The sequence below is a fragment of the Ascidiella aspersa genome, chromosome 6 (genome assembly GCF_963924565.1).
Source record: "Ascidiella aspersa chromosome 6, kaAscAspe10.2, whole genome shotgun sequence".
Taxonomy (NCBI): Eukaryota; Metazoa; Chordata; class Ascidiacea; order Phlebobranchia; family Ascidiidae; genus Ascidiella; species Ascidiella aspersa.
In genome coordinates, this window is record NC_139452.1 from 13429380 (window position 1) to 13456661 (window position 27282).

At 40.8% G+C, this 27282-nt stretch overlaps 1 protein-coding gene across 1 annotated transcript in view; it reads right to left on the reverse strand.

The window, feature by feature from the left end:
• The window catches only part of LOC146139988 (uncharacterized), a 103220-nt gene that overhangs the window by 21366 nt on the left and 54572 nt on the right, over window positions 1-27282 (reverse strand). The window contains 34 exon segments of the mRNA XM_083392583.1: window positions 316-462; window positions 931-1059; window positions 1520-1705; window positions 2833-2982; window positions 4014-4139; window positions 4530-4649; window positions 5265-5482; window positions 5715-5909; window positions 6380-6589; window positions 7231-7471; window positions 7950-8083; window positions 8743-9036; window positions 9613-9798; window positions 10386-10538; window positions 11243-11375; window positions 12015-12151; window positions 12456-12600; window positions 12934-13068; window positions 13519-13796; window positions 14399-14604; window positions 15502-15677; window positions 16335-16554; window positions 17626-17767; window positions 18016-18134; window positions 18711-18877; window positions 19865-20110; window positions 20562-20752; window positions 21297-21407; window positions 22455-23057; window positions 23415-23651; window positions 24018-24275; window positions 24994-25133; window positions 25434-26724; window positions 26930-27112. Coding sequence (XP_083248709.1) covers window positions 316-462; window positions 931-1059; window positions 1520-1705; window positions 2833-2982; window positions 4014-4139; window positions 4530-4649; window positions 5265-5482; window positions 5715-5909; window positions 6380-6589; window positions 7231-7471; window positions 7950-8083; window positions 8743-9036; window positions 9613-9798; window positions 10386-10538; window positions 11243-11375; window positions 12015-12151; window positions 12456-12600; window positions 12934-13068; window positions 13519-13796; window positions 14399-14604; window positions 15502-15677; window positions 16335-16554; window positions 17626-17767; window positions 18016-18134; window positions 18711-18877; window positions 19865-20110; window positions 20562-20752; window positions 21297-21407; window positions 22455-23057; window positions 23415-23651; window positions 24018-24275; window positions 24994-25133; window positions 25434-26724; window positions 26930-27112 — 7607 coding nt within the window.

The following is a 27282-nucleotide window of genomic DNA, read 5'->3' on the forward strand; positions in this document are numbered from 1 at the left end:
ATTGCCTAAACCGAATATGACTTAAATGCAAATTAATGGCAAAAATAGAAGATTTATCATTTTACTCAGGACAAACTTATTTTTTAGATATGTCGGCTCAACTTTATGGACTTTGTTAGAATGTAATGCTTTACACAAGCATTTTTTTATCTCTTGAAATATCAGGAATTTGCATTGAGGAATTTTACCAGGTAAAAATAAGTTGGCAAAATATTTCGTTCATCGCAAGCAATATCTAAAATGCAAAGTGCATAAGTCGTTACAAAGAAGTGACGTTCGAAGATTTTTTCTTAGATAAGCGAAAAGTTAGCTTACCCCATATGCTGAGATGACGCCATCCTTGCCCATCGAAGCGTAACCAGCCTCCAAGCGCTCTTGGGCGCCATCGCCCGACAGGCGCACAGCTTGTTGTTGCTGCTGCTGACGCTGGACGGCCGCTTGCATCATCTGCATTACTTGAGCCTGAAACCCAAAAAGCGCCTGCTAAACCACGCATCGCTATGAACAAAGACACAACGTAACTGCTGATATTGAACAAAATACAAAACAGGTATTGCACAAATATAGTTTGTACTGATTTTGAAATCGCGAAAAATATGTGCTATTATAGTTGTACGTGTAAAACATTAGGACGGAATTTTTATTTCAGTGAATTTGGTAAAACGCTTGAAATTTGGAATGACTTAAACTGGAGTGTTTATAATAACTATATTAAATGTCGATATTTAGGTAACATGGAGTGTGTTACAGGACTGTGTTTAACATAAACTGTGAGCATTGTATTTTGAGCGAACTAGCTATATTTTGTGGGTCGATATAAACACAGGGTAAAGTTTTCGAAAAACGCCGTTTTTAGAAAATATTTGAAAGAAAAGACGTATAATTGGACGAAGTGCAAATAAATGGACAAAGTGAAGTTTTGGTGCTCACCTGCTGTTGGGCTGACCGCGGTTGGCGCAGCACTGACATCATTTCCGGCGTGAGTTGGAATTGCATTCCGCTTTCCAGTAAGGCGATGAGCTGCTTCAGAAGCGGGATAAGCTCGTTTTGGCCAGCAACCTACGCAGAAAATAACGCTGCTAAAACTCGTAAAGAAAAAATGAGCTAACGCTCGTTGGCAGAAAGGCTGTTTCCTTTCGACTAATTATAAGGGTATAAAAACGTTTTTTCAACCAAAAAATCTCGCATGTTTTTTGAAAGGTTTCAATATCAGAACAACGCAATTTTTCCATTAAAAGATTTCGTCCGAAAAATACCCAAATAAATAGCCGTCTCCTATCGAAAAAAAACTTACCGGCTGCCTAAGAAAAATATATCAGTCAACTAAGGCATGCAAACCTCTACGCTCATACATTTTGCGATAAAGTTCTGTTTTTACATACTTTTTGCTTTATAATTACAATATATTACAAAAGAAATAAAAAAAAAAAAAAGTTTAAACATATATTTCACTGCACAGCAGTTATTGTGCTCTACGTAGTGTTTTTTTTTTCAAACAACTTATATATAAACATCCAACCTGGACGTCGTCGCCGTAGATGCCGGTCATGACGGTCTCGTAATCCCCAGCGACGAGGTTCGAACCCCGCAGAACGCTCCTGGCCTCGACGGTGAGCAGCTCGCTCCAGTCGCGCTGATATTCGAGCCCGGCGCGGTCAAGGTCGGTCGCTTCCACGCGTGCCTCCAGATGGTTAAGCAGTTCTCCCTGCAAAGAAGTAGATGAAAGTTATCGCGGACGTTCGAACGTATTTTAAATACTTGACCAAATTTAAAGCCACTATAAGCAAAGGACGGCAATATTAGGGGTTTTGGGGTATAAATAAAATTACCAACTAGGAGTGTTGGAACAGATGTGGCTTATAAATCAATAGCAATGATAAAATAATTCACAACTTTACCAATCAACATGGACGTGTGCAAAATCTCTCATTTGTCGATATTGCTTATATATCTATTCCTACAACTCCTCGTATAACGATTTTATAACGAGTGTGGTAGTTTAACATCCTTGAGCAGCTAAACATATAACGGTTACATGGAGAATAAAAAGAGTCTTAAAATATTAGTCGCAAATCGATGTACAACCAAAAGTTTTGGAAGCACAGAACGGAGATGCAAATACGGATGTTTGTGTGTGAAGTTCTCCAAAGCGCAGTTTCACGGCAATTTATTAAAATAGGCACACCTGACTTTGTCCCTACTAAATACCTGCACTTGATTGAATGTCTATGGTTATCTAAATTTCTAAGCTGGGTAAATCGCCATGCCAAACCAATATGGCTTTATTCACTAAAGGGGCTTATGAGCTGAATAACTAATCGTTACTGTGAAAAGTATAAATAAAAGAAAGGTTTGCTCCACGGCATATTAGTGAAAGAGATAAAATTTTTATTACAGCAACTCATTGTACGGCGCCGGCGGTATTTGATACAAATATATTTCCGCGAATGAACTCTTTCCCCTATTTTACGACCGATTAATGGCGTTAGCCAGGAGCTGATTTTAACAGACATCAAACTTTTATTTAATTTAGTTGGCAATTAAATTTCCTGGTTTTTAGCTATAGTGAAACTAGTTTTTAGCTATAGTCGTATTAGTTTCCACCAATGAGAAACTAAATGAGTAAAATATGAGTAAAATAGGAAGACATCTACTCGCCTTTACACGTAAATGACGACAATGGCTTCAAATGGGACCAATACTTTTTTTTGCGGTCTTAGTCAAATTATATATATTACTCTGTTAAATAGTAGGACTCATGAATGATGACTGACTTTGACTAAGACCGTAAAGTCTAAAGTATAGTTTCGAACAAAGGTTAAATCGTCGTGCCTGGAATTTCTTGCGCGCCTGTTGGTAACGTGCCAGGACGGCCTCGCGCGCCGTTGCCGTGGCAACCACGTCACTTCCGTCAATGACGTCACGGAGCCGCTCCTCGCGTCTTGATTCCTCCTGCTGGAGTTTGCGGAGGAAGTTGCGGACCTGGAACGTAGAGTCATGGAAATTGACCGGAGAGAATTAGAATGGACAAAAGTCAACGTGAATAAATTATAATTTAAATGAAAATCACACAAGAATCTATGTCGGTAAAGCGCAAGAAGTACATTACTGTGACAAATTATATTTTGACACTTTAAGATTAGGAGGGGAATTGCGTATAGATCTAATTTTCAGATCATAACAATTTAAAGGGCAATAATGCATTTTTAACCGTATTATTCAGTGACAATCCGAAATGTTCAATTTAAACGCTTCTCATTCCTATTTAAACGCTTTATATCATATAAAACTGCTTACTTTTAATGATCCATTTTTATGTTAATAATCCCCCCCAAAAAATTAAACAAAATACCAAGTCGTAAGATCCCAACTGCTTTAATGCGACAGAATCAATAACGATATGGTCCTATAGAAAACTGAACTATCAACCAAACACCGAAACATGTCGAGCATAAAAAAGTGATCCCGAAAAACCGTGCCAGGCAAAAATTATTTTTCCTAACAAAACAATTTAAAACGTTTCGGTAACACTTATATTGTTTCCCGAATATCGACCAAGGTGATTAAACCACGAATAAAACGATATCACACGAATACAGCCTTGGACAACTAGATTTATTTTAGCTTTTCAAAATTAAATTAGAATTAAAATTACCGAATTCTTAAAACAACGAATTTGTCATAGAATTAGAACTAGAATTACATTTAATTATTCACAATCCTTTTTTATTTAAATCGCGAATTATTCTAATAAAAATATGAATGGTGAAAGGATAATCAGGTGGCACTATATAAAAACAAAATGTTTTGAAATCTTGACAAGCTTGGGCACAACCGTGCTTCATCAGGTCAAAGTAGAAATGATTTCAATTGCGTCACACTTATAACCAAAGTGCCTAAGTCACTTTGGTTATGAGCGTGACGATTGTATTTTATAATGTCACCTGATTACCCTCATGATATAGAATTAGACAGACAAATCTTAGGCAATGAAATCGAGAGTTTGAACTCACGGTTTCGACTAGCTTGTCGTAGCTTGCGTGCAACTTCCCTTCATGGATCGTTTCCTCCTGGTCGTTGTCGGTCAGGATCGATAGGACCTCCGGGGGGAGGACCGGACTCAGCTCCGCTTGGACGGCCTGGAAACAAACGATGACGTCATAGATACGCTAAGCATTTTTTTTGGTGTTGACATATGATGAAGCGCTTGAGCAATTTCGAAGAAGAACTTTTCATCGATTTTTTTAAATTTTAGCTGTTATCGACTCAGTTGACGCTAATCTTCTTTTTGATAAATGACAAAATATTTCTTTTTTCGTAAAAAGTATGGATTATATTCACGCAGTCTTATATTTCCTATCTGAAGATTCGTTTTATACCAATATAAATTTCTAATAATACAAAAATATGTTGTTAAAATAACGGCATATAAGATAAAGATTTAAACTATCGCGAGATGTCGCCCGGTAAGACGCTTTACGGCGTTATTTTAAAACAAATAGAGGATAAAATAAAAATAAAACACGCACATCCTTTCTTTCGTTTTCCCGCTTGAGGGCGCCAGCCAGCTGTGACGTAGCGTCAGAGATTGACTCGAGACTTTCCTCGAACTTTTCGGCCGTAAGTGACTCGATATTTTCAACCAGTTCCTGCGGGTGCCAAGCAAAAAGTATTAATCGATATTAAATTACGCAAATTTCCATTTAGTTAGTAAATACATAATATTGCAAAGGGACATTCTACTTTAAACGGCTATGAAAAATAGAACAATTCTCCCATTGGTGATTGTTGCTGGTTCATTGAGTGTTATACTTCAATCAAATCAACATCTCATCATTTTTGTATTTGTTTTTTTTTAAAGGGAGCCAGCATAGTCAGGAACCTAAAGTGCAGTGGTTCCACACTAGGTAAGTAGTTCCAAAGAGGTAATTTGACAATTGTATCAGTTTAATTCACAGAATGGTATGTTTCCTTTAAACGTTGAATAACAAATTTTTCCTTTAGAAAACGAGTTATTTAAGATTCATTTGTTTTTGGGGTTATGCTTAAAAGGTGCCCAACTCCTCTCTAGTGGATCTCGATCAAAAAAGATGTGTGACAAGCAGGTTCTTTGGCCTAATCGGTTCACCAAAATAATGATTCATATTTATATGTACTTCTTTTGCGACGACTAATTTTCTAAAGAAGTTTCAGAACAGCCCAAAGAATAATTGCTTCGTACTCCGAATGTTATAACCTAACATCCTTATCGTATCTCTATATACCTGCTGCAGTTCGGCCACTCTCTTTTCAACGTCCGCTTCCCGCTGACGCTGCCTCCTCCAGAATCCTTTTCTTCCTGCGATCTCATCCTCCAGCATGGCGACTGCTCCCATGGGCGGCTTCCGCTGCCGGATGTGGTGCTGGGATGAGGACTGCACAATCGGGATCACCGTGTCGGTGTCCTTGTTCACGCGGGCTCCAACCACCTTGCCCACTTTGCCTGCGCGATAACGCGTTGAGAAAGAGGTTTCTTATGCAGGACGGCGGTGTTTTCGTTTTGACAGAATGGTTTGGTTTAAACGTTATAAGAATAACAAAGCCCATACAGAAGTAGGTAGCGTTTTGAACGTTTCGAATACCAGTTGTTAAAAATAAATAAAAAGGGTTATTCTGAACGTTCGAAATGCTACCCAAAACACCAATGTGTATAACATGGATTCTTTAGCACAAACCGGTTGAAGAGTCGATCCCGGTTACTCCGATCGCGATCGGAATCAAGCCTCGGCCTTGTGGGTCCTCCATGCTGCCCGCAAGTGGCCGGATGTCGGCCGTGTACTTGTCCTTGTCGATACCAAGGATGGGAACGTCCAGGCCGGAGCCGGAGCCGTCCTTCATGGTCGTCCCGATAAGAATCGGGAGCAACTGACCTGGAGAAGAAAGTAAAGGATTCTGAATAAACAGATTGTATATTGCTTTTATTTAGATGTGTTGTTTAAAAAACAACGCGCGAATAAGGTTTTATTTAAAATTAAAAATTTGTGTAACTTGGATGATCTGAAGTAAACGTAGACAGTACGTAACCTAATGGATTACGATTTTTTATTTTCTGGCTAAAGTCAAACACATTTAACAGAAAAAAAAACGTTTTTCTTTTGCCGAATCTAAAGATTTAAATAGCAAGTGCCTACCAAACCATAAACGAACGGTCTAATTTTATCTAAACCTATTAAACCTTTTAAGTATTTGTTAGTCTAAAAGTCACGTTTATGTAGCTTTGTCCTGGTTCACACAATGAAAAGAATTAAAACAGCAATTGTATGATGAAAACTAAAGAAATACACAAAGGCCTATAGTTTTATCAAAACGAATGAAACAATCCACGCAACAGGCAAGTTACCGGTGGCTGCGAATTCAAGCATTCCGGCCGCTCCTCCGCTCGCAGCAAGCACCACCATCCTCTCCTCTCTTCGTAGAAGGTCCTGTGAAGCTCGCAACCTCTGCGTGCCACAGCGCCGTCTGGCGGAAGTCAAATCCTTGAGCGCGGTCTCGAGTTTGGTGGTCTCATGACGTGCGCTGAACGAAACGCCCTGCGCCATCGCGTCGGGTCCTGGGAGCGTATGGGATGTAGTAACGTGGGAATAAAGGTTGTTGGTTGTACGATGCGCAATAAAATGAACGAGCAAAAGAGAAGGTTTTGATGGGAGTTAATTTACTTTTCTGCAGTTTTCTGCACACAAACTGCCGACCGGTCGTATGGACGTTAGAATTCATAGGGAAAAGAACCGTGCAATTGAGTTAACTTAATGTTGTATAATGCCATATTGGTAACACCTGTGTGGGAGCGGATCCAGAGTTTTTGTTTGGGGGGGGCGCGTAAAAACTAAAAAAAAAAATGACGTCACAAATTTTTTGTCATAAAAAAGTAACCTGGTTTTATCAGGGTTGAATTATCTTCAAAAAGCTTGTTGAAGTGGTACAGCTCCACATATTAAGAAAAGAGTTCAAAAATAATGCAAGACTTATTTTGTTCTGCAAAGTATTCCAACTATAGCTATGATGTAAGTTGTCATTACTTTAAAAAGGGCCACAACGCTGGAACATCTCCTCGACAAAACAAAATCACGTTCTCAACCTACAATTAATGCCCGTATACCCAAAATGTTTCAGCCGCCAGATCCAAGCAAACCAACCAACATTTTAAAAACGTCCGAACCTCCAACGTAACAATACGTCACTTCTTATACTTACCGGAAACAGCATCGCGAAGTTCGCGCAGTGCGTCGAGCGCCCGCACCTCGCACGCCATCGCGCACGCGTCCAGGAAGGACTGGTATCCTCCGGAGCACGGGAGCACACGCTCCTCCAGGATGCGGGAGGAGCTCACCTTGAGAGCCTTGCCACTGAGCGGGTCGACGAACGTGTCGCCAGGAACAATCGGAACCTGGGTGTGCGCGTTTAGAGCCTCTGGCGGCGTCGTGGTGCCGCCGACCTGTGAATGAAAATTTACACATCGGTTAGCTCCTCTGCTTATTGTAATTGTTAACCAACGTTTCGGCAACCTATTCAAATCGCCTTCTTTGGTTAATAATTACAATTACCGGTGGTGCTGTTTTTGATAAATTATTATTACTATGCCTGGTAGCAACAGTTTAATTAAACCATATGACGCGATTCGTTTTGCTTGCTGTACTTGGTAGAATTGGCGATAAAGCGACTAAACTTAATTTACAAGACATTGAAGATCTGGAGGCAATGGATTTGATGAATTTTGCTATTTGCTCAATTAAAGATACACCTATATATATATATATATATATATCTAAAATATAACCTCAACAAAACACACAACATCATACGGAGCAAGTACATAATATAAAAGTTCACATATGCACTACATAGAAAAAATACATTAATCTATGAGCTAGTTCGAATCTTGATTTTAAACCTGACATAATCATGCAACTTACGGGCACTACAAGTCCCTTGCTGTCGATAGAGACTCCAAGAATTGGCACATGTCTGTTGTGCTGTGGTTCGATCATGATCGATCCAAGTTCGATCGCCGTGGGAAGTTTTGTTACCGGACTCACATAAGAACCGCCTTGTGAAGGGAAAATAGGCTTTATGTATTGCAAAAATCGTAACATTTTTAAGGATTATGTATTGCCAAAATCGTAACATTTTTTTAGATAGAAAGTTGTATTAAAGTATATCGAGAATGTGAAAACCAAGTGGGGCATGATGTTCATAATTGCATATGTCATCCTTGTGCAGCAGTCATTATTAGAACAAAAACTCCGAAAATATATTTTTTCGGAAAACATTTTTTTTGTGTAATTTTTTTTTTGTGTAAATAAAAAGCATAGCAGGGGCATACAGGTTTATTAAAACTGCATTCATAAGCTTCATTTCATTCGACAGAGTCGTATAAAACAATAAAAACAAAAAAGCGAGCTTGACCACATTCATAATATACTAAACAGGGAGCCTTCAGAATACGCAGCAAAATTAATCCACCCGTAAATGCTATAAACTTATATAAAGCAATTAGGGCAACTGATGACCCTCTGAATTTGTTAGGCCTACACAGAGGCTGTATACTTTTGATATTTGTAATCTTTATATTCAGTCGAAATGACTGCAGAAGGAAAAGAACACAAAAAAACATTTGTATAAACATGTCGTTATTCCTTTAAGTATTATACCGGAATTACAAACTACAACCAGAAACGTAGAAAAATTGATAAAAACATGTCTTACCGAGCGGGTGCACGGCTCCTGTCTGTGGGTTAATCGTCACCCCACAAATGGGTACAGTGAGGCCAGTGACGGGGTCAAACATGGGTGCGCCTGACCGAAGGTCGGCCCGACGTTCCAGGGTCTGCAGGTTAGCCGCGATGGGGGTCCCGGTGCGGGGGTGCAGGGGGTAGGGCACGAACGGAATCAGGGGCTCGTCGGCCTTGGAAAGCTCGCCCGATGCGCAGTCGGCCGTGACCACGACGCGTGACGCAATCGGATCGTAGCTCACGTTGCCCTCAAGTGGTAAGATTTGGCCTGAACGAATTTCAACTATTCTTTGCTGCACGAAATACTAGGCTTTGTATAGGCTTAACAGGATATTTAACCGTATTAGTATTCTTATCTTAGGAGTAAAACTTGGTATAATTACATCTGCTGTGTGTCTTTTTGCCAATTGAGGGGTCTTTACTGTTTTATTGTGGTTTTAAACAATATGCGCATTGGATTTGGCCTACAGGAACGTAAATCGAAGTATAACCAGTCGCAAGCCGATACATTGTTTATTAATTAAACTAAACACATTGGGCAAGTGTAGTTGATTTGCTTTAAAAATCAGTTTTTATATGCGGAATTTAGCTATATTTAAACACAATGTTTAAAATTGATAAAAGGCTACACAGTTTCTATAGGTTTTGTTATACAAATAACAAGGTTTACCAATTGTCCAGACATCAGACATTAGTTTGCCGTTGCTGTAATACTTTATATTTCACGGTTTGACTGACATGGTGCGTTGTAAAATCACAATTGTATTCTCAAAACAAAGAATAGCCCGCAAAATTTGCAGATTTTCTTTGTTTAGCAAAAAGCAGCCAGATGAATACACTCTACCTGTTTGCGGATGTACGAAGTAATCGGCATTTCGAATTGGCATCACGTGACCGTTGGCCAATAGCAGCTCTGTGCCGGGGTTGGGAACAGCCAATCCGGTGGCGGCATCTAGTCGACAGAGGTCAGTAGCCTTAAGGGTGCCGTCGCTTGCGAAAATGTCGTCGCGTCTGAGCGGTGTTTTGGTGCCTGGAAAAAATTTACAAATTTTGAGCTTGACGAAAATATTGCCGCTCCGAACCTCTGTTATATGGTTGAAATGCAGTTTAAAACTAAAGCGCATATGCGATGGTCGATGATACTGAGCAAAACCAACTGGGGCATGGAGTAATATTTTCAATAAAAATATAGTTTTTCATTACATTTAGCGGACAAGTTGTTAAGGTGTTGCCCAAAAAACAATATTCAGAAGATCGGGCAAAATCACGAATTGAAAATTTTCGGTTGTGTCTATTATTGTTATTGATAAATGCACTTCATTCATTTGTAATTCAGGCAGGTATTTAAGTGTCTTAGTGCCTTTTTATTACACTTTGCTTTTCTAAACAATCCAGGGCTCTCCTAAAATGATAAATAAAATGTAATCGCTATTTCTAAAATTTATTTTCTAAATAATTTTATTTTAAATCTAAATATAATTTAATAATCTGGTAAACCACATAACAACAATTACAATTTTCGGCAAACAAACGCATAGATTGCAAAATTCACAAAAAGCGTCGCTTTGGCGCGTAAAATCAAAAGCAATAAAAACGTTTAAATTAAATTTGCCAAACCTGGATAAATCAAACTGGCGCCGGTTCCCGATCCCATGACTCCCCAGGTGCCAAGGCGCCGACATTCGTTGTTGACGGCCGCCGACATCTTGTTGATGAGGGCTCCCACTCTTCCGGTCACGTCCATCTGGATCTGTTCCACGGTGGTCAAGCCTACAGAGGAAGAAACGTTACAATATCTTGCGTTTCTGCGAATATCAATCGTTCTTAACTATGGACTATAATATATTTTACATGATATGTCAGTATCCTGATGAAGACGTTCTGTATAGGACGTCGAAACGTGATTAATTATATAATAAGTTTAGGAGAATTTTTTCAGCGTGGTAGTGGTATTAGGTGTCAGTAGAATGGTCTAGCAATGACATTGTTAAGGTCAGGCACTTTTTAAAGATCTTTCTTTAATTCATGCTGCTACTTATCAAGGGTTTGAGGTAGACATTTATTTTTGCAATGGTCAAGGTAATTTCCACTATCACACATTCATTGCAACATTGGCTTTAGGTGAGTCCAAAAATAACGGATCAGAGTATTAAAATACCGAGCGAGTGTTAAGATCACCAGGTGAAGTACACAATTAATGGCAAAACTGGCGCAGCTTTCTCTTCTACGTTGTACAATTCATATAAACCCATTATCAGGTTACTGAACATTTTTTAATTCGGCTGATGTCATTGCGCAATTCATTGGTTACATGTTAGGCAAGTATATAATTGCAACAAATTTAATACAAATTATACCATATTACTCAGCCAAAGCACGGTAATTTCTCCGACTTTTTGAGCATTTTTAAAATAGCCTAAAATGTACTGCCCAACCAAGCACACAAGCTATCGGGAAAATAGGAAAATACGAACCGTCCTTGAGCGAAGACAATGCATTGTCGAGTAGTCGCTGAGCAGCCTTAAAGGACGCTGTAAAAGCCACGTGGTGTCGCTGTCGTTCAAGCGAGTCCTCGCCGAAGATCTCACGCTGGTTTTTAAGCACCGCCTATAACAAAGCGTGTTAGCGTGTTATTAGAAATTATTTCAAATACGCAAACATCAGCGTTAGGGATTCAAGATATGTAGACCTAAGACAAAATATTTGAAACTAAGACATTTCAGAAGGATGATAACTTCGTTTACACCAGAAGAGCCATTTCTGTCAATTAATATGTTGCCTGGTGGAGCAAATTCGGTTTTTATGTCATTACGAAATTGTAATCAGGTTGTTTATTGCACACGGACAATACTACCAATTTTAAAACACACAAATATGCGATGTAAGAAAATAAAATTAGAAATAAATTAAAGTAAAATATTTTCTATGTCTGATTTAGCATCCCCGCATCCCCAGAAACAGCAAGCACTTCTGGTTAAGAAACCCTGGTGTACACTATACAATTGTACAATAAAGCAGCAAGGTTTAAAAACAGCTGCCTTTGCTCCAGATATACAGAAGCAATTGGTTACCATTATTTTATGCAAAGCGTAAATGTGTGCGTTAGGTTAAGTTGGCAATGTTGTCTCAAAACGCCCTTTACTCTATGGTGTTCGTCTCTTGACATTTACGTACTCAATTTTACACGACGCTAGAGTTGAGGAATGCAAACTGGGGTGAATTCAAACCAATTTCTGACAAACTTACGGCGAACTTGTCTCCGAGAGCCATTCTCCTCTCCTGCTCCATATCGAGTTCCTCCTTCTTCCTCTGGTACTCCGCCAGCTCCTCCTTGGTGGCGAGCGAGGATCGTCCCTTCAGGTTCAGCTTGGCCGCCCACAGGTCTGCGCATTGAACATTGGAATAAGTTTAATACGCTCGCCAGGTGATCAACAATTAGAAATGTTCAATTAAACATTCACACAATGCTCAGTTGGGAGAGCGACGGCCCCGGTATGACATGAGGTCGTAAGTTCGAACCTCATAGGCTAGTTGTTTTTCTAGCTTGCTCTGCTTGAATCATTGATCGACAGATTCGGTGAGTGGCTTTAGGTGTACTTATGATACTAAAGCCGTAATCGTTGGTAAAAAAGCAGCTTCAGAAGGCCAAGATCACAGTTGTTAACACACTTGTGTGTATGTGCTCACCTTTAAGCGACTGAGTTTGCTGCGCGATCTTCTGGTACAGCGACTTGACTTCCTCTTTCTGCAGGCCTATTGTTGACGTCACACCTTGCGATTGTTTGGTCAGAATGTTGTAGAACTCCTGGCTGCTAAAGGCTTCGAGGTCGACCTTAAAGGAAACAAAAAAGCATTAAGGTTTGCTTTAGAATTACAAATCGGCGGTAGAATTGTTTGACGCGCTTGCAAAAAAATTGCTTTCTCAGTTCAGTGTAATTACGCAAGACAAACTTTTATCGTAAAAAGAATATAATAGCCCATACAGAAGAAGGTATCATTGTGAACGTTTCGAATAACTCTTTATTCATTTTCAACATGATGTGATACCCACTTCAGTATGGGCTTTGATATCTTATTGCGTGTTACCACAACCTCCAAGCATTATGCTCCAAACTTTTACTGCATCCAGTCTTGGGACGCAAACGCTATCTTGCGTTTTACGAACCTGTCTTTCGTAGTCCCAGAACTCGTCCTTGGCAGCGACTGAGTCGAAGTCGGTGACGGCCCCGTCGGCCGACACCCGATCCTGTTCGGCCTCGAAGTTGCGGTGGAACTTCTTGATCGAGTGAACGGTGGAACCCTGGAAAAGGTGGGTAAAACTCAAGCCCGGGGTTTTTGATATATGGGGCTCTTCACATGGATCGAAAAGAAATAAAAAACCTAAACTTGATGTCTTTTCGATTTATTTATTGGACTGTAATTCGTTCCAAATTTCGACACATATAAAACAAAGAAAACTAAAAATAGTGTGACTAATCACTATATAAACCGTTGCTATAGCATAATATTAATCGAAAATAGTTCTGTTTAAACAGCCTTTTAGGTGTTATTTTAGAAGGATTTAATAATCTTATGTACATAACCAAAACAAAATACAGATGTACTACGGCTTAAAAGTTTTTTGAATACGAATACACCACATTTTCACCGGATTTACAGGTTTTAAATTTGTCTTTTACCAGCAACAGTATTTATAAAAACAAAACTACAGCACTTGAAAAAAGCAAGAAAAAAGTTTTTGCTGTCTCACCTTGGACGAATAATCGTCGAACGAGAACTTCTTGGCAAGTACCCTGTAATAGGGCACCAGATAGAGCACCTTCGCCCAGCCGTACTTGCGGAACAGTACCAGGGCGACAATCAGAATGACGATCACCAGAAGCGCTGCTGCCACCAAGATGCCGATAAGTAGCCAGTCGGGCTCCAGCAAGATGTCGCTGCGGAGCGTGAAGCCGCTTTGCACCATGTACAGGGGGGTGGGAGGAAAAAAGGGTCCCACTTCTGCGCAGGTACCGCCCTGTTCCACCACTAAAACGGAACATAAAGGTAATAATTACCAACTTATCTGCACCAACGAGTAATTCTGCAGTTGCATTATATTTTGACTAATGTACACATTTCGTTATTTGAGCCAAACATCCACGTTTGTTTCTGGCAATGCAAGAGTTAAGCTTTGTAAAGCAAAATGTCCGAGCTTACTTGGGCTCTAAACTAGTTATTTTGACTCTATTAATATAAATGAACACTTTGTATACTAACATACAAAGTTCTTTTCAAACAGTTACTCGTCTTTAATGTAGATTTTTTAGTTGCTATCGAAGCAAGCGTGCAGCCGAAATGTCAATAAGTTTAAGGAGTCCTGAACTAAATTTACACATACCGAGTTTTCAACGGAGCGCCGAACCAAATTTACATATTCTCAAGCATAAGTCAAAAATATGTATTTATACATACAGAGTCTTTAACGGAGCGCCGAACTAGCTTTACATATTGTCAAACCAATGTCGAATCTTTACCAGACAGCATTTTAAAAAAAGTCCCGAACTATAGTGTTACATACGTTAAAAATGAGTCAAAACACTGCATTTACACATGGAGAGTTTTCTCAAGACAAACAAATGGCCACTCGCCTCTGATGTAAAGTTTCTTGTTGGCGTCCGAGCTAAGGCGAAAGGCGTAGGCGCCAGGGTCACGGAAACGGTAGGTGAACAGGTTGACGTCAGACTGAACCAGGGCCAGCTGTTCGGCGAGCGCGCGGAAGCCTCCGTAGTCGAAGTTCTCGTTGGTGTTGTACAGGTTGTCCGTGTCGTAGATCGGATAGTGGGCCTTGGAAACGCTGATGTGACGTATAGGGTGAAGGTTTAGTCAAGTGTTTTATCACAGTAAAAATACCGCGGCCAAACAAATATTTCTACGGAGGAAACATTTAGCGTTAGCCGAAGGATAATTTCGCACCCATAAGTTATTACACACACACACTTTCAACACAAAAATGCTTTAAAACTAGAAACCCCGAGACATTTTAGATATTGGTGTGTGGAATAGAACAAAAAGTATTTTTTTCATAAAAATATTATAATCAGTTTGATATTTTAGGTCTTATATGATTTGCCTAACCAGGATGAAATTGATCATTGTTGATATTAACTGTTATACTGCTTGCGAATCTTTGCAAAGAAACCCATTTTTACTATGGAAAAAGTTTGGATTCGAAACCAGGCAAATACTGAATGCTATAGTTTTAAAATAGCGTAATCTAAACACTTTCTTGGCATTTGGGAGTACTTCTAAAAACAACTCAAGGTTTTATACTTTTTCATTGCTTTTCGTCCAAAAAGTTAGTAGAAAACTATTTTTTTAATATTGCGCGCAAAATCTAAGGTAATGGTGACAAAAACTTAAAATGAAAGAAAATATCATTCAAATTGTTTTGTGACAAATAGTTCATTATTACAAAATGTAAAACAGAAATATCTTTCGCCTATAAATGCATCACCATTCTCTTATTTACATAGAATCTAAAAAAGAAGTTCCTTAAAGGGGAAGTTATTCTTGTTTAAACATGCTATACGTGACCAACCTTTATGTTGCAGGTTGGCAACACAGCATCGCAGTCGAAATGCTAGTAATTCCAACCCAAAAGATACCTATAAGCAATATACCACAACAGGCAGCCATATAACGAGAGTGCGACAATAAGCAGATTGAACGCGACTTGCAAGAAAAAACTTACGTGATCATAAACAGGCCGTTAAATTGGAGGCAAATCACTGGGTTGCGGACTCCGGTGTTACCGGTGCTGCTCGAAACAGCCATCAGCTTACGACCACTGAAGCTGTTCGAAGTGTAGTCCGTTCTCGCGTTAGGGGAAGCCCCGAGACTGCGTCGTCGGCGACTGGTCGCAGTTGTCTATTAAGGGTAGAGGTTTAGTTAGCAACATATTTTTGTTTGTTAAATGTTATTTTATGAACAATATCTACAACGATTTTTTAACTTTTATTATACAAGGTTGCCCCACATTTTTTCAAAAAAAATCCAAAGATATATTTTAAGACTTTTCAAAGAAAGTTTGTAGCTTTTTGGACCTAAAGTTACATCGGTCAACATTTTTTTGGAATATAATCAAAAAAACACAAAAGTGTAAAACACATGGACACAACACAATCAAAATTTGATTTTTAATGTTTTTTACTTGTACAGTGTAACTGTACATATATTAAGCTGGACATAAAATAAATTCAAACACTTTTGAAAGACTTAAAAAAACAATATTCTTTTTTCAAGGATATTTATTAGGCATATCAACGCAAGAAATTCAAAAACTTTGTGGGAACTCTGTAATAATTGGATTTTAGAAAGTATTGTAAAAGTAGAAATTTTTAAATGATTTTGTTTTAATTTTAATATATTTTTAGGTATTGTCGTACGCATATAGTAATTACCTAAGTAAAAAGTTAATTAATTTTATGGTAGTCTTTTGTGGTCACGGAGAAACCAGTTTCCACAGGAAAAAAATTCCCGCGGTCGTGAGATCGAATCCTAACAAGCTCCTGTAGCAGAACTCACCGAATTGGTGGCGTGAATTTCGATCTGAGTGTTTAGCTGGGTTGAGTCGGGGTTGTAGACTCCGATGAAGCCGTTGCCGTCCGATTCGAGTATGAACATCGCCTGACTCGTGGCCGAACCCGACGTGCACTGCTCGGAGAAAATTGAGTTCCGCGAGTTGATGATTGTCGAAAGGCTGGTGGCCGGGTAGTCTGTGTAGTTGCCCGACGGGTCGTTTACTCTGAAAATTTAATGTCAGTTTGGTAATTGCCATTTACCTTATAAATACATAAATTAAACAAAGAAAAAACTAATCCGTTATGAAAACACATTTCAAATCAACGTTAGCCACCTTCATTTCTCGAGAGAATTTGATGTGCTGTGAGTAATAAGTTCGCCGTTTGATTTGAAGTAACACACTCATGATAATAATAAAAAGGAATACTCGCCTATAGACTGCGCGACCGGACATAATGTGCTTGTATATTACGATTTGTTTAAACTATACTGATGATTGGTCTACATCAGTGGTTCCCAACCTTTTTTACACCGTGGCCCCCTTTGAAAATTTTGAGAAATCAATGCCGCCCCTAATTTTTCAGTCTTATGAAAGAAATGTCATTTTATTTAAAAAAACTGTTTCTAAAGTAACCGGTAGTTAGAATGATAAAATGATATAAATACAACACAGATAACTTTCATCTTACTTCCGTATTTCAGCAGGAGTAGCCACTGCCAAATTTTAAAATATTAATATTAGTATATCTAAAAGTGAATCAAAGAAAGTAAACTCAAGATCAAGAAGTAGCTTATTGCTGTACTGTACTGGTATTTTTATTAAATTTTAATTTATTTCTTTTGTTATAGTGGAGTAGACTTAGACATGATAAATTTAAAAATATATAATTTTTTAAATATTTTTATGGCCCCTTGAAAAAGACTGACGCCCCCCTGGGGGCCATGGCCCACAGGTTTGGAACCCCTGACCTATACATTATAAGACATATACCTAAAGTTAGTAATCGGTTTACTATGGTTTAAGAAATGTTTTCGCATATATTTTGTTATATTTTGACTCAATAATTTTGAAAGGACGAATCAAAAATAAAAAATGGGTTTGAAACATTAAAACATGGAAAATACCAAAATATATGACCGAAAAAATGGTAAACATAAAAACGCGGTAGACCGCGTAATTCCACATACATTTCGTTTTTAGATTTGTTTTTTTTATTGCGCTGTCCTAACGACCAAACTTTTAACTATATAGATCTTGATGTTCGATAGAGCAGTTAGTTTATTCAATTCTCACCTAATATACGGTTCAGTGCTGACCAGTGGATCTTGACAAATAAACTGGACCGTGTTCTGTTGCTGCACTCTGCACTCCAAGTTACACAAACTCTCCAAGTTGTCCACTTGGCAGATGCAGTAGCCTATCGTCTTATCCACTCCTAAACGCAAACGATGACAAAAATGCAGAAAAAATTGTCAGGTTGCTGATTTTAACGTAAATCGCATTTATCGTCAACGTTTGCGGTTTAAAAATTAAACTATAAGGAACACTTCAAATTAATCATACCAACTTTACATACTAATTTTTTTGAAATATTTTATAATTTATATCTAACGCACCAATTTCACAGCGTATTTTTTCTGTTTCGGCACAAGTAAATCTAAATTAGTTAATTTTCTCATGTACCTTGGAATCCTTCTGGCGGGTCGCAGGTGTCTAGACACAAAGTGGCCCATTCGTCGTCCGACAGACACTGACCGTCTTGGGACCTCGTCTTTCCACCCGTGCACAGCGGATACACAACTCTGCAGAAATCATTTCACATTCGGTAAAAGAGGTAAAACTTATTGAATTGAATGTAGAGCGAAACCATTTTTATACAAGTTTATAATAGCTTTTATTTTCAAGGGTTGCTGAACTAAATTTAAATACTTGCCTTAAGGATAAAACTTATTTGTGTGATAGTACTTAAAAAAAACCTATATTATGCTAATAAACCAACAAACTAAAGTGAAACCCGCATGTTAAACTTTATTATGAGGCATTTTTAAAAAACAATCTGGCCAAAATTGGTAAATTGTTAAATATTTACATGTGATCAAATAGGGATAAATGTCTTAAACAAAAATATTTCAAAAAAATAACAAAAAAACGTCCGTGTATGATAATTGCTCTTAAACTGCGTGTCGCGGTACTTTTTTTGTAACTTTTGAAAAAAAACTAATCTATTGTATTACACATAGGCTTGCCGGCAAGTAGCGGCGCTGTCCCGCAAGTGTTATCTATTTCCTTGTGCTACTACTAGCGACGGAAAAGTTCACGAATCACTTGTCTTATACACCTTTAAACTTTCAAATCGCCCGCAATTAAAGCACACTTACTTGACGCAGTCTCCACCCCTGTTAACGTCAGACCTGTAGCCGGCAGCACAGGGACAGCTGAGGTCGCTGGGCTGGAAGTCCCGACCGGAACCGGTGCACAGGCAGCTGGTCTGGCCCGTCTGAGGCTGAGAGGCCTCAGCGCCGCAATGCAGGCACGCGGTCTGGCCCTGTAGGTAAAAAATTACATTTAAACAGTCAATTTAAATACTGTTTTCACAAAAAGCTAAGAGCTTGGTTGTGGAGTGTGTGGCATCGGACTGCGTTTTAAAATATATTGTTTATAATCATTCCATGGTAAAAGCACTTGATTTATTTAATATTTGCTTTCACCCTTTGCAACGCAGGAAGGCGGTTGGTATCATAATTGATTAAAAAACATTTTTTTGTGTTTTAAGGATTATAGCTATTCCGTTTTTTATTTGGTTAATGGGAACGTGCAGTGGTTACAAAGGTATCGGCTTTTGCCTTATGTTCAATGTAAAAAGCGCAAACACAAGGTCGCGGTTTTCTTGTTCATTTAAAAAACAACGGTTCTTATCAGCAATATGAGTGGATATTTATATTGGGACAACTGCCGCCTTACCTAGACTACACGGTAAAATTTTGAGGTTGTAGTAATCCACGTTGCTGGGGTAGAAATTTGTAAAAAGTAAAACTCCTAAGTGTGGAATTTTCCACCAACACCAACATGAACTTTATAGCATTGAAATCTCCACCCTGTGATCCTAAAAGTGTGCTAAAAGTATAATATAAGGTATAACACCCAGCAAGTAAATAGTGGAACGAAAATCACTGCGCTTTATGTATGACCGTGCCTACGAAAGACCTTGCAAGTGTTTAAATCAGTGGTTCTCAACCTTTTATGGATTGTGGCATCCTCAGAAGTAAGAAATATAGATTGCGGCACCCCTACAAAAAATCCCGGAGGTAAATCACTAGATTGTCACAATAAACGGAACTGGAACAACACACATCAACTCTGTACAACGTAGGAAGATTTAATTGGATATGTTCCACTCTAGTCTTACACAAAAAATGTAAGAGTTGAGCAAAAAGATTTTCAAATATCTCTCGGCACCCTTACAAATGGCACCCGAGGGTGCCGCGGCACCCCGGTTGAGAACCACTGGTTTAAATACACAACTGAACCTAACCTCGAGTGAATTGAAGTAGTCTATCGAGCACAGTCGACAGAAAGTCGCCGAGCTGTCCTCGCCAAATTCGTCCGGGTTGTATGTGCCTGGAGCGCAGGGGGTGGGGAGGGCCGACCCGGCGGGGCAGTAGTATCCAGGGGGGCACGGGTACGAGTTAGTGACGTTGGCAGTGACGTTGTTGGGTTGCGCTTGGTCGCTAGTGGCGCCCGTGAGGCACACGACGCCAGCGCGGCAGATCGTACAATTCTGTGGATACAATAGGAATGCTAAGACAACGCTTTAGTTTGTTTTGTTTAAATACAGTGCTGTCTTTACACTTTGCCGACATATTTTTGCAAATATCAATTTCCGAAGAACATGTATGAGTCTTGACTGGCATGCCACGGCACCATTGCTAAGAAAAACTGTTGTGTAGAATTTAACGATTCGGCACCATGCTGTTTAGTGGGAAAAGAGCTGTTTAGTGAGATTACAAAACACATAATTTGCCAAGAAAGTTATTTCAATACATAGAGTGTTCTTTCGTCTTATGATTATATAAAATATCTAAGAAAGCCAATACGTTGCCTGCACTAACAAATAATTGAAAATAAAAACAAAAAACACATACGATTCTCACTATACACAGGCAGGAAGGGGCTATTGTAGCTTCCCAAAAAATTTCCCACGATTTTAAACATTCGCAAACGAAACTCACCTGTCTATCTGGGTCCGCCCCGTATGTTCCTGGCGCGCACGCCTCACATGTGTCTTCCATAGAGGTGCGCAGTGACCCGGCAATCTCCCGGTAGCCGAGTGGGCAAGAGCTCTCCTTGAACGATTGCTCGGGACAGTAGTGGCCAGGCGGGCAGGACGTCGGGTTGCTGGAGTTTTGCGGGCAGTAGTAACCTGTTTGCGAAAACTATGGAGTTAACAGACTGGTCTTCTTCCTCCAAAGAGCGCCTTTATGTATTTCCGAGCCCGTGCTTTGCGAACCGAGTAAATTACAAAAGCGAAAAGTATTTTTCCGTATTGCGCCAACCGCGGTCAAAAAGGGTTTCCTAAGTCGAACCTGTTAACCTTGCGGCTTGCGCATTTTCTATCATGCATTTAAAATTCGTTTTATACAATCCAATTATGGTTGATTTAAATCAAGAAAAATGAATTAAGTAGAACTGATGATGCCGGTTATTGCGCAACCGCAGAAAAAAATTATTTTAGACCTTTTTGAATCTTTTTCTTCAGAAAATATTTAAAAAATAAATAATTAACGTATCCGAACAAACCATTTACTCAGTGTTTTCGTTTTAAGAACTTCGCGCCTGGAGTTTTTAAAGATATGTTTTGGACGAGTTGTAAGTACTTGACGCGCAGTATCAAATCAGGAGAAAAACAGAACACGAACAAAACGTTCCCAGAAGTGTTTTTTTGCGCACAGAATAAAGTTTCTGACCTGCTGGGCAAACCAACTGTGAAGATGCTTGTGGGCAGTAGTAGCCTGGCTCGCACGGCACTGGTTGTTGTGATCCCGCAGGGCAGTAGCTTCCCAGCTCGCAAATCACACCTGAGAAACAACGAGTTGATGTCAACCCACAACAGGCTACACGAATGGGTCACATGCAGTACACGGCAAGCAAAGTAAAATTCGTACATCGGATTAATCCAGCTATATAAGAAATTTTAACAACGAAACAGCTGCAAGCTATAAACAGGCACATATCTAGGATTTTTGTTTGTGAGTATGAGTTATTACTCCTAAACGTTAAAGTCGTTAATAAGTAATCTTGAGTTCGTTTATTTGGTAAAGATTTTAGGATGGAATATTACCTCAAGTTACATTACAAAGTCACTTGCTCCCCCACTGGATCCGACATTAGTTATAAAACATTTATTTTTTGGTACATTTCAGTCCAGTAAAGCGGACAATCGGCAGCGACGTAGTTCGGAAATTAATACCAAAATTGAACTTCAACAGAGGCAGCAGACGTTATTTGCAAAAGATAGTTTATATTCAAAATATGTTCCGGTGGGTTTTTTATTGTTAAAAAACAAAAAATATTTATTTCTCGTTATCGAACCGGATTCCTTATATCCTAATTTTATTTCCTTTACACGGTTAGTTTGAATAGTCCTCATATATACAGAATCTGCAAAAACTTCTTTCCACATTTAATTGTTATTGTTTGCACAACTTCCTTATTTGCAAGAGATAGTTTGTATTCAAAATATGTTCAGGTGGGATTTTTTGTTGTAAATAAGGAAGTCGTGCAAACAATAACAATTAAATGTGGAAAAAAGTTTTTGCAGATGCTTTATATTAAGACTATTCAAATAAACGGCGAAAAATGAAATAAAATTAGGATATAAGGAATCCGGTTCGATAACGAGAAATAAATATTTTTTGTTTTTTAACAATAAAAAACCCACCGGAACATATTTTGAATATAAACTATCTTTTGTAAATAACTTCTGCTGCCTCGCTTTTTTTTCTTTTTTTTGTAACTGAAGTACTTGATTCCTAAAGTATATACTTGAAAAAAATATCTAACCCTTTGAAAAGGCAATCTAACGGATTGCCGACTAATTTAGTTGAGGAGCAACAATCTCCTACCTGTCACGTCGGCGTCGGTGCAGTTAAAACAAACGGTCGACGACTGTGGGCAGTAGAAGCCGGCCGGGCAGAGCTTGCAGTCGGCGGCACTCTTGCCACCCACCTCATCCCTGTACGAGCCGGCTGCACAAGGCACGGGATCGTAAGTTCTGTTGGCGGTGGGCACTGACCCGGTGGCCTCGTCGCAGTAGTGGCCTTGGGGACACGGGAGCTGGCTAGGGTCCACTGTGGCCGGGTTAACGCACCACATGCCCGCCGGGCACGCCTGGCAGGTCGAGCTGTCCGGGGCGCCGACCCGATTGGAGTAGGTGCCGGCCGGGCAGGGCGTCATGTCCACGCGGAACGGGCAGTAGTGTCCGGCGCTGCAGGCAACAGGCACCGTGCTGTTGGCGCAGTCGAAGCCGGCCGGACAGTAGCTACAGTTGTCCTTGGAACCCTCGCCTTCGTGGTCGATCACCAGGCCTTCGGGACACAGCTGTGGCTCGGTGGTGCCCGCCTCGCAGTAGTAGCCGAACGGGCAGAGTATCCCTGTGCTGTTGTCCGAGCCGTCAGGGGTTGGAGTCGGGCTTTTGCTTATGCAGAAGTACCCGGGTGCGCACGGGCCTGACGGAAACAAACAATTAACGGTTTTGTACCATCCAAGTTGAGTATATAGAGTCGTGGTTTACGAGCACGCCGCCTCTATATAAGATTTTATAATTGCTGGGTCGTCACACTTTGTAAATGTTGTTCTGATAAGCGTAAATACAATGGTTGCCTATGTTTAAATAAACGAACTTAGACAAAGCCCAATCAAGCAGCAAAAAAAACAACTATATAACCAATGGTACCCATGTAAAAGGTAAATTTACGTCATGCAGCTTCGAATTTAGGCTTTACGTTAAGAGCAATTACAAGGTAATGAAAAGTACGCGTTAAAAAATACAACACACACAATTAAGAAACCATTATGTTACGTACCTGATATGAGTCCGTTCACGCAATAATTCCCGGTGGGGCAGTGTGAGCACTCGAGGTCGCTCTTGAGCTCCAACTTGTCGCCGTAGGTGCCGTTGGGGCAGGTTTGGCCGGATCCGGACCCGGCGGGGCAAAAGCTGCCGAGCGGGCAACTCTGGGGGCTTGTCGAGTTGAAGAGACAGAAAAAGCCTGGTTCGCACTCCCGACAGGAGGGTTGGGCAGGGTCGGGCTGGTATTCACCTGTTTAAAAAATTAAGAAAAAGCTTCATTCGAGGATGCATCTAGCAGTTTGAGGTAAATGGAAAGTCAGTTTGGCACTAGTTATTTTTTAGGTTATGAAAGAGTTCCCTATGGGTTATTTTCACTTCCGCCAATTATATTCAATAAATAAGAGAAATTTAACAAATTTTCCAATTTTATGTTTGATATCAGTAAAGTTTATTAAATATACACGGTTCAAATCAAGATTTTGGTTAAGTAAGGCATTTTTATGCAACACCAAAGCGTAGTTCTTATACGTGAATTCCATGAAGATGAAGCGAAACAGCTTATAGCTTATAACTACCATTATTCGACTTTTCCTCGGTTTTTATGAAACATGCTTACCGGCTGGACAGCCCTGTGGGAATTCTGATCCTTCAACGCAAAACGATCCAGGCGGGCATTCGAAGTTGGTTGGCATGGCTACGCTAATGTTGGCGCTGGCTGGACAGTAATAGCCGGCCGAGCAACTCGGTCCAGGGATAGTGGCGCCTGTCATGGCACAATACTTGCCCGCCTCACACGGCTTGCAGATAGAAGATGACGTGCCGAATTGGTTGTCGTTGTAAGTGCCGATCGGACAGGGTACTTCGAACTTTGTACCTGGTTAAAAGGCAAGGAGCATTGTATACTGCTGTTTTGAACAGCTGCGCGTTTGGTTAAGTATTAGGAGATTTTTCTACACAGAATCGAGTAGCTTGCACGTATTCATGAAATTTGCCTGATTTCGATTGGACGGCCCAATCAGGTTCATAATTGCCTTACACGTTAGTATAGGCGAACAGTGTACATTTCTGATTTAAATACCTTGCAAACATTTGATAAAAAAACATGACGCTAGCTACACACAATTCGCTAAAACTGAACTCGATGGCTTATTGTTGTCACAGGTAGACATGGTTGAACTACGGAATAACAAGGTAAATTTAACATTTAATGAAGACTTATTTGAAGCAGTCGCCGAAAAGATGGCCAACAACCACTTTATCTTAAACGTCAAAAACAAAGTTGAAAAGTTGAACATAATGGAATCGTTCATTCGAATTCAGCTATACTGACAAAACCTTTGTTGGCGAACCATATATATAATATCCTTTAAGATCTTTTAATAGTGAACTGAATTGTTAGCTTTGCTAGAGTATTCTGTTGTTACTGATCAGGAATTAAGGCCGACACTTACCTTGCAGGGGTCAAGGTGATTTCTCATTTCACATATTCAGTGAAACATCAAAACAACAAAATCAAAAAAAGCAATTCATGAAGACCCAGTGTTTAATTTCGGTCACCGTCTCTTACAAACAAAAACGCTTGACACCCCTACCTTCGGGGCAGTAGTAACCCGCTGGACATGGCCCGTTGCCGTATGCATCAGTGGGGATCGGCGAAGGCCGCGATGAAGCGTTGCGGCAAATGTAACCGGCAGTACATGTTTGGGGGTCGTCCTCTCCCAGAAGGCAATACCTTCAGCAACGACAGAAAAGTGGTTATCACAGCCGTATACTGTCTCGGCTGCCATGCTAGGGTGACCGTAAGAAAAACACAAAGTTTTAATAAAAACATGGTTTATGTGACCTAATGAAAAAAGTTATACGTTGTCAATAAATGCTATATAAATAACTCTTATTGTAAAAAAAACAGTCAATAGCAACTTCCCACGTACATTTTTATACAAGCCATCAGATATCAGATCAGATCACAGAAAAAGAAAACACGTTTTTTCGCTCGGTCACACAGAGACAACCAAATGAGAGGTGCACTTACCGTCCTGGTGGACAAGGCGGGCATTGGTCTTCCGCAGTCAGTTCGGTCTTGTTCGAGTAGGTTCCCGACGGGCACTTGATTGGTGCGGACAGGCCTACGGTGCAAAAGTTGTTCTCGGTACAAGGAACACCGGCCGTCATGTTGACCTGGTCGCAGTAGAAGCCGGCTGGACAAGGATTGCAAGTCGACTGACCTGTGCTGGGCTGGTACGTGCCAATCTGGCACTGGTTCTCGACAGGATCACCGGCCAGGCAAAAGTGACCGGCCGGACACGGGTAACCCATGCCGGTGGACGCGGCGGGGGTCGGGGTGTCTGAGCCACCACTGCAGATAAACCCGTCGTCGCAGAGAGGGGGGTCGCTTGTGGAAACGTTGTCCAGGCAGTAGCGGCCGACCGGGCAGGCCAGGCATTGCGATGAGTTGGACAGCTTGGAGGCTGTGCTGTAGCGACCGCTAGGGCAAGGGCGAGGGTCTGCGCTTTGCTCCGGACAGTAGAAGCCTGGCGGGCAGTCGTTCTGTGTCGCCGAGTCGGAGCCAATTACGCAGAAGTAACCGGCCGAACAGGGGCCGTCGCCTTCATCAGTCGAAGAGCCGGGTGAGGTGCAGTGGAAGCCGGCTTTGCAATCCACGCACGCCGAGTCCGCCAGACTGCCGTTGTTCGGGTTGTAGGTGCCCGGACGGCAAGGCGTCGGCGCGTTGCTTCCTGCCAGGCAGAAGTGCCCGAGTGGGCAGACACTTGGCAATGAGACCGGTACTGCGTCGGGGCAGTAGGATCCAGCGGGACACTCATGGCAAATCGCCATCTCGGTGTCGGCCTGGTAGCTGCCGTTGTTGCACTGAATCTTGCCGCCCGAGGCGGCCGGGCATCGGTGACCGGCCGGGCACTGCACTTGGGAAGACGACGTGCTGCCAGCGGGGCAGTAGAAACCGGGAAGACAATCGCCGGATGTGTCGACGCGCCCGGTACCGGTGCAAAACTGTCCTGGGTTACAAGGCTCGCATTGGTCAGCCTGCCAAATCACGGACGTGGTGTCACTGTAGAAGGTGCCGTTCGGACAGGGAAAGGTGCGGTCGGTGCCCTCTGGGCAGTAGTAGCCCTGGTTGCAAGGCGACGGATCTTGAACTGTCGAGCTGCCCGAGCAAAAGTAGCCGCGGTCACAGGGGCCCGACGGGCTGGCCAGGCGCGCCTCGCCACAATACTGGCCTGCGGGGCAGGGCTCAGGGAATGGAGAGCGCTCGGGACAGAAGCTGCCTATGGTGCAGGGTTCCTGATCGGCCCTAAATGAACCGGCTGAAAATAACAAATGTATAGATATTGATGTCAAGGCGAACGGGTTGTAACGCGATGTACCTTTTTGGGTTTGATAATCGTTCGAGAACGATTTAGCCTTAATTTAAAATATGTGATTATTTTGGACTAATTGTTTAAGAATATTCTGTCTATAGTTATCTGAACTACAGTATACCATGCAATGTCCATAACAAGAAAAGTGCACCTGGGCAGTAGTAGGATGCGTTGCAGGGGAGGCCCTCGTCTGTGTTGGCCAGGCCGTCGCAATAGTTTCCCGCTGGACAGTCGAGGCAGAACGAATCGTTGGTGGCGGTTGTGTTCCTGTTGAAGGTGCCTTCTTTGCACGGGTACTGGTCGTGTTGCATTGTTTGACTCGGGCAGTAATACCCTGTCGTCAATAAAGGTTAAGGTTTTAGACTAAAAACGGTCGTTTTTTTTGCATTTTCGAGACTAAACCATAAGTGAGTATAGTTTCGTCTGTGGTTGAATTACATTTATTGCAGAAAATTACGTTTATTTAGAATTAAACGATCACAGAAAATACCATTTATATTATAA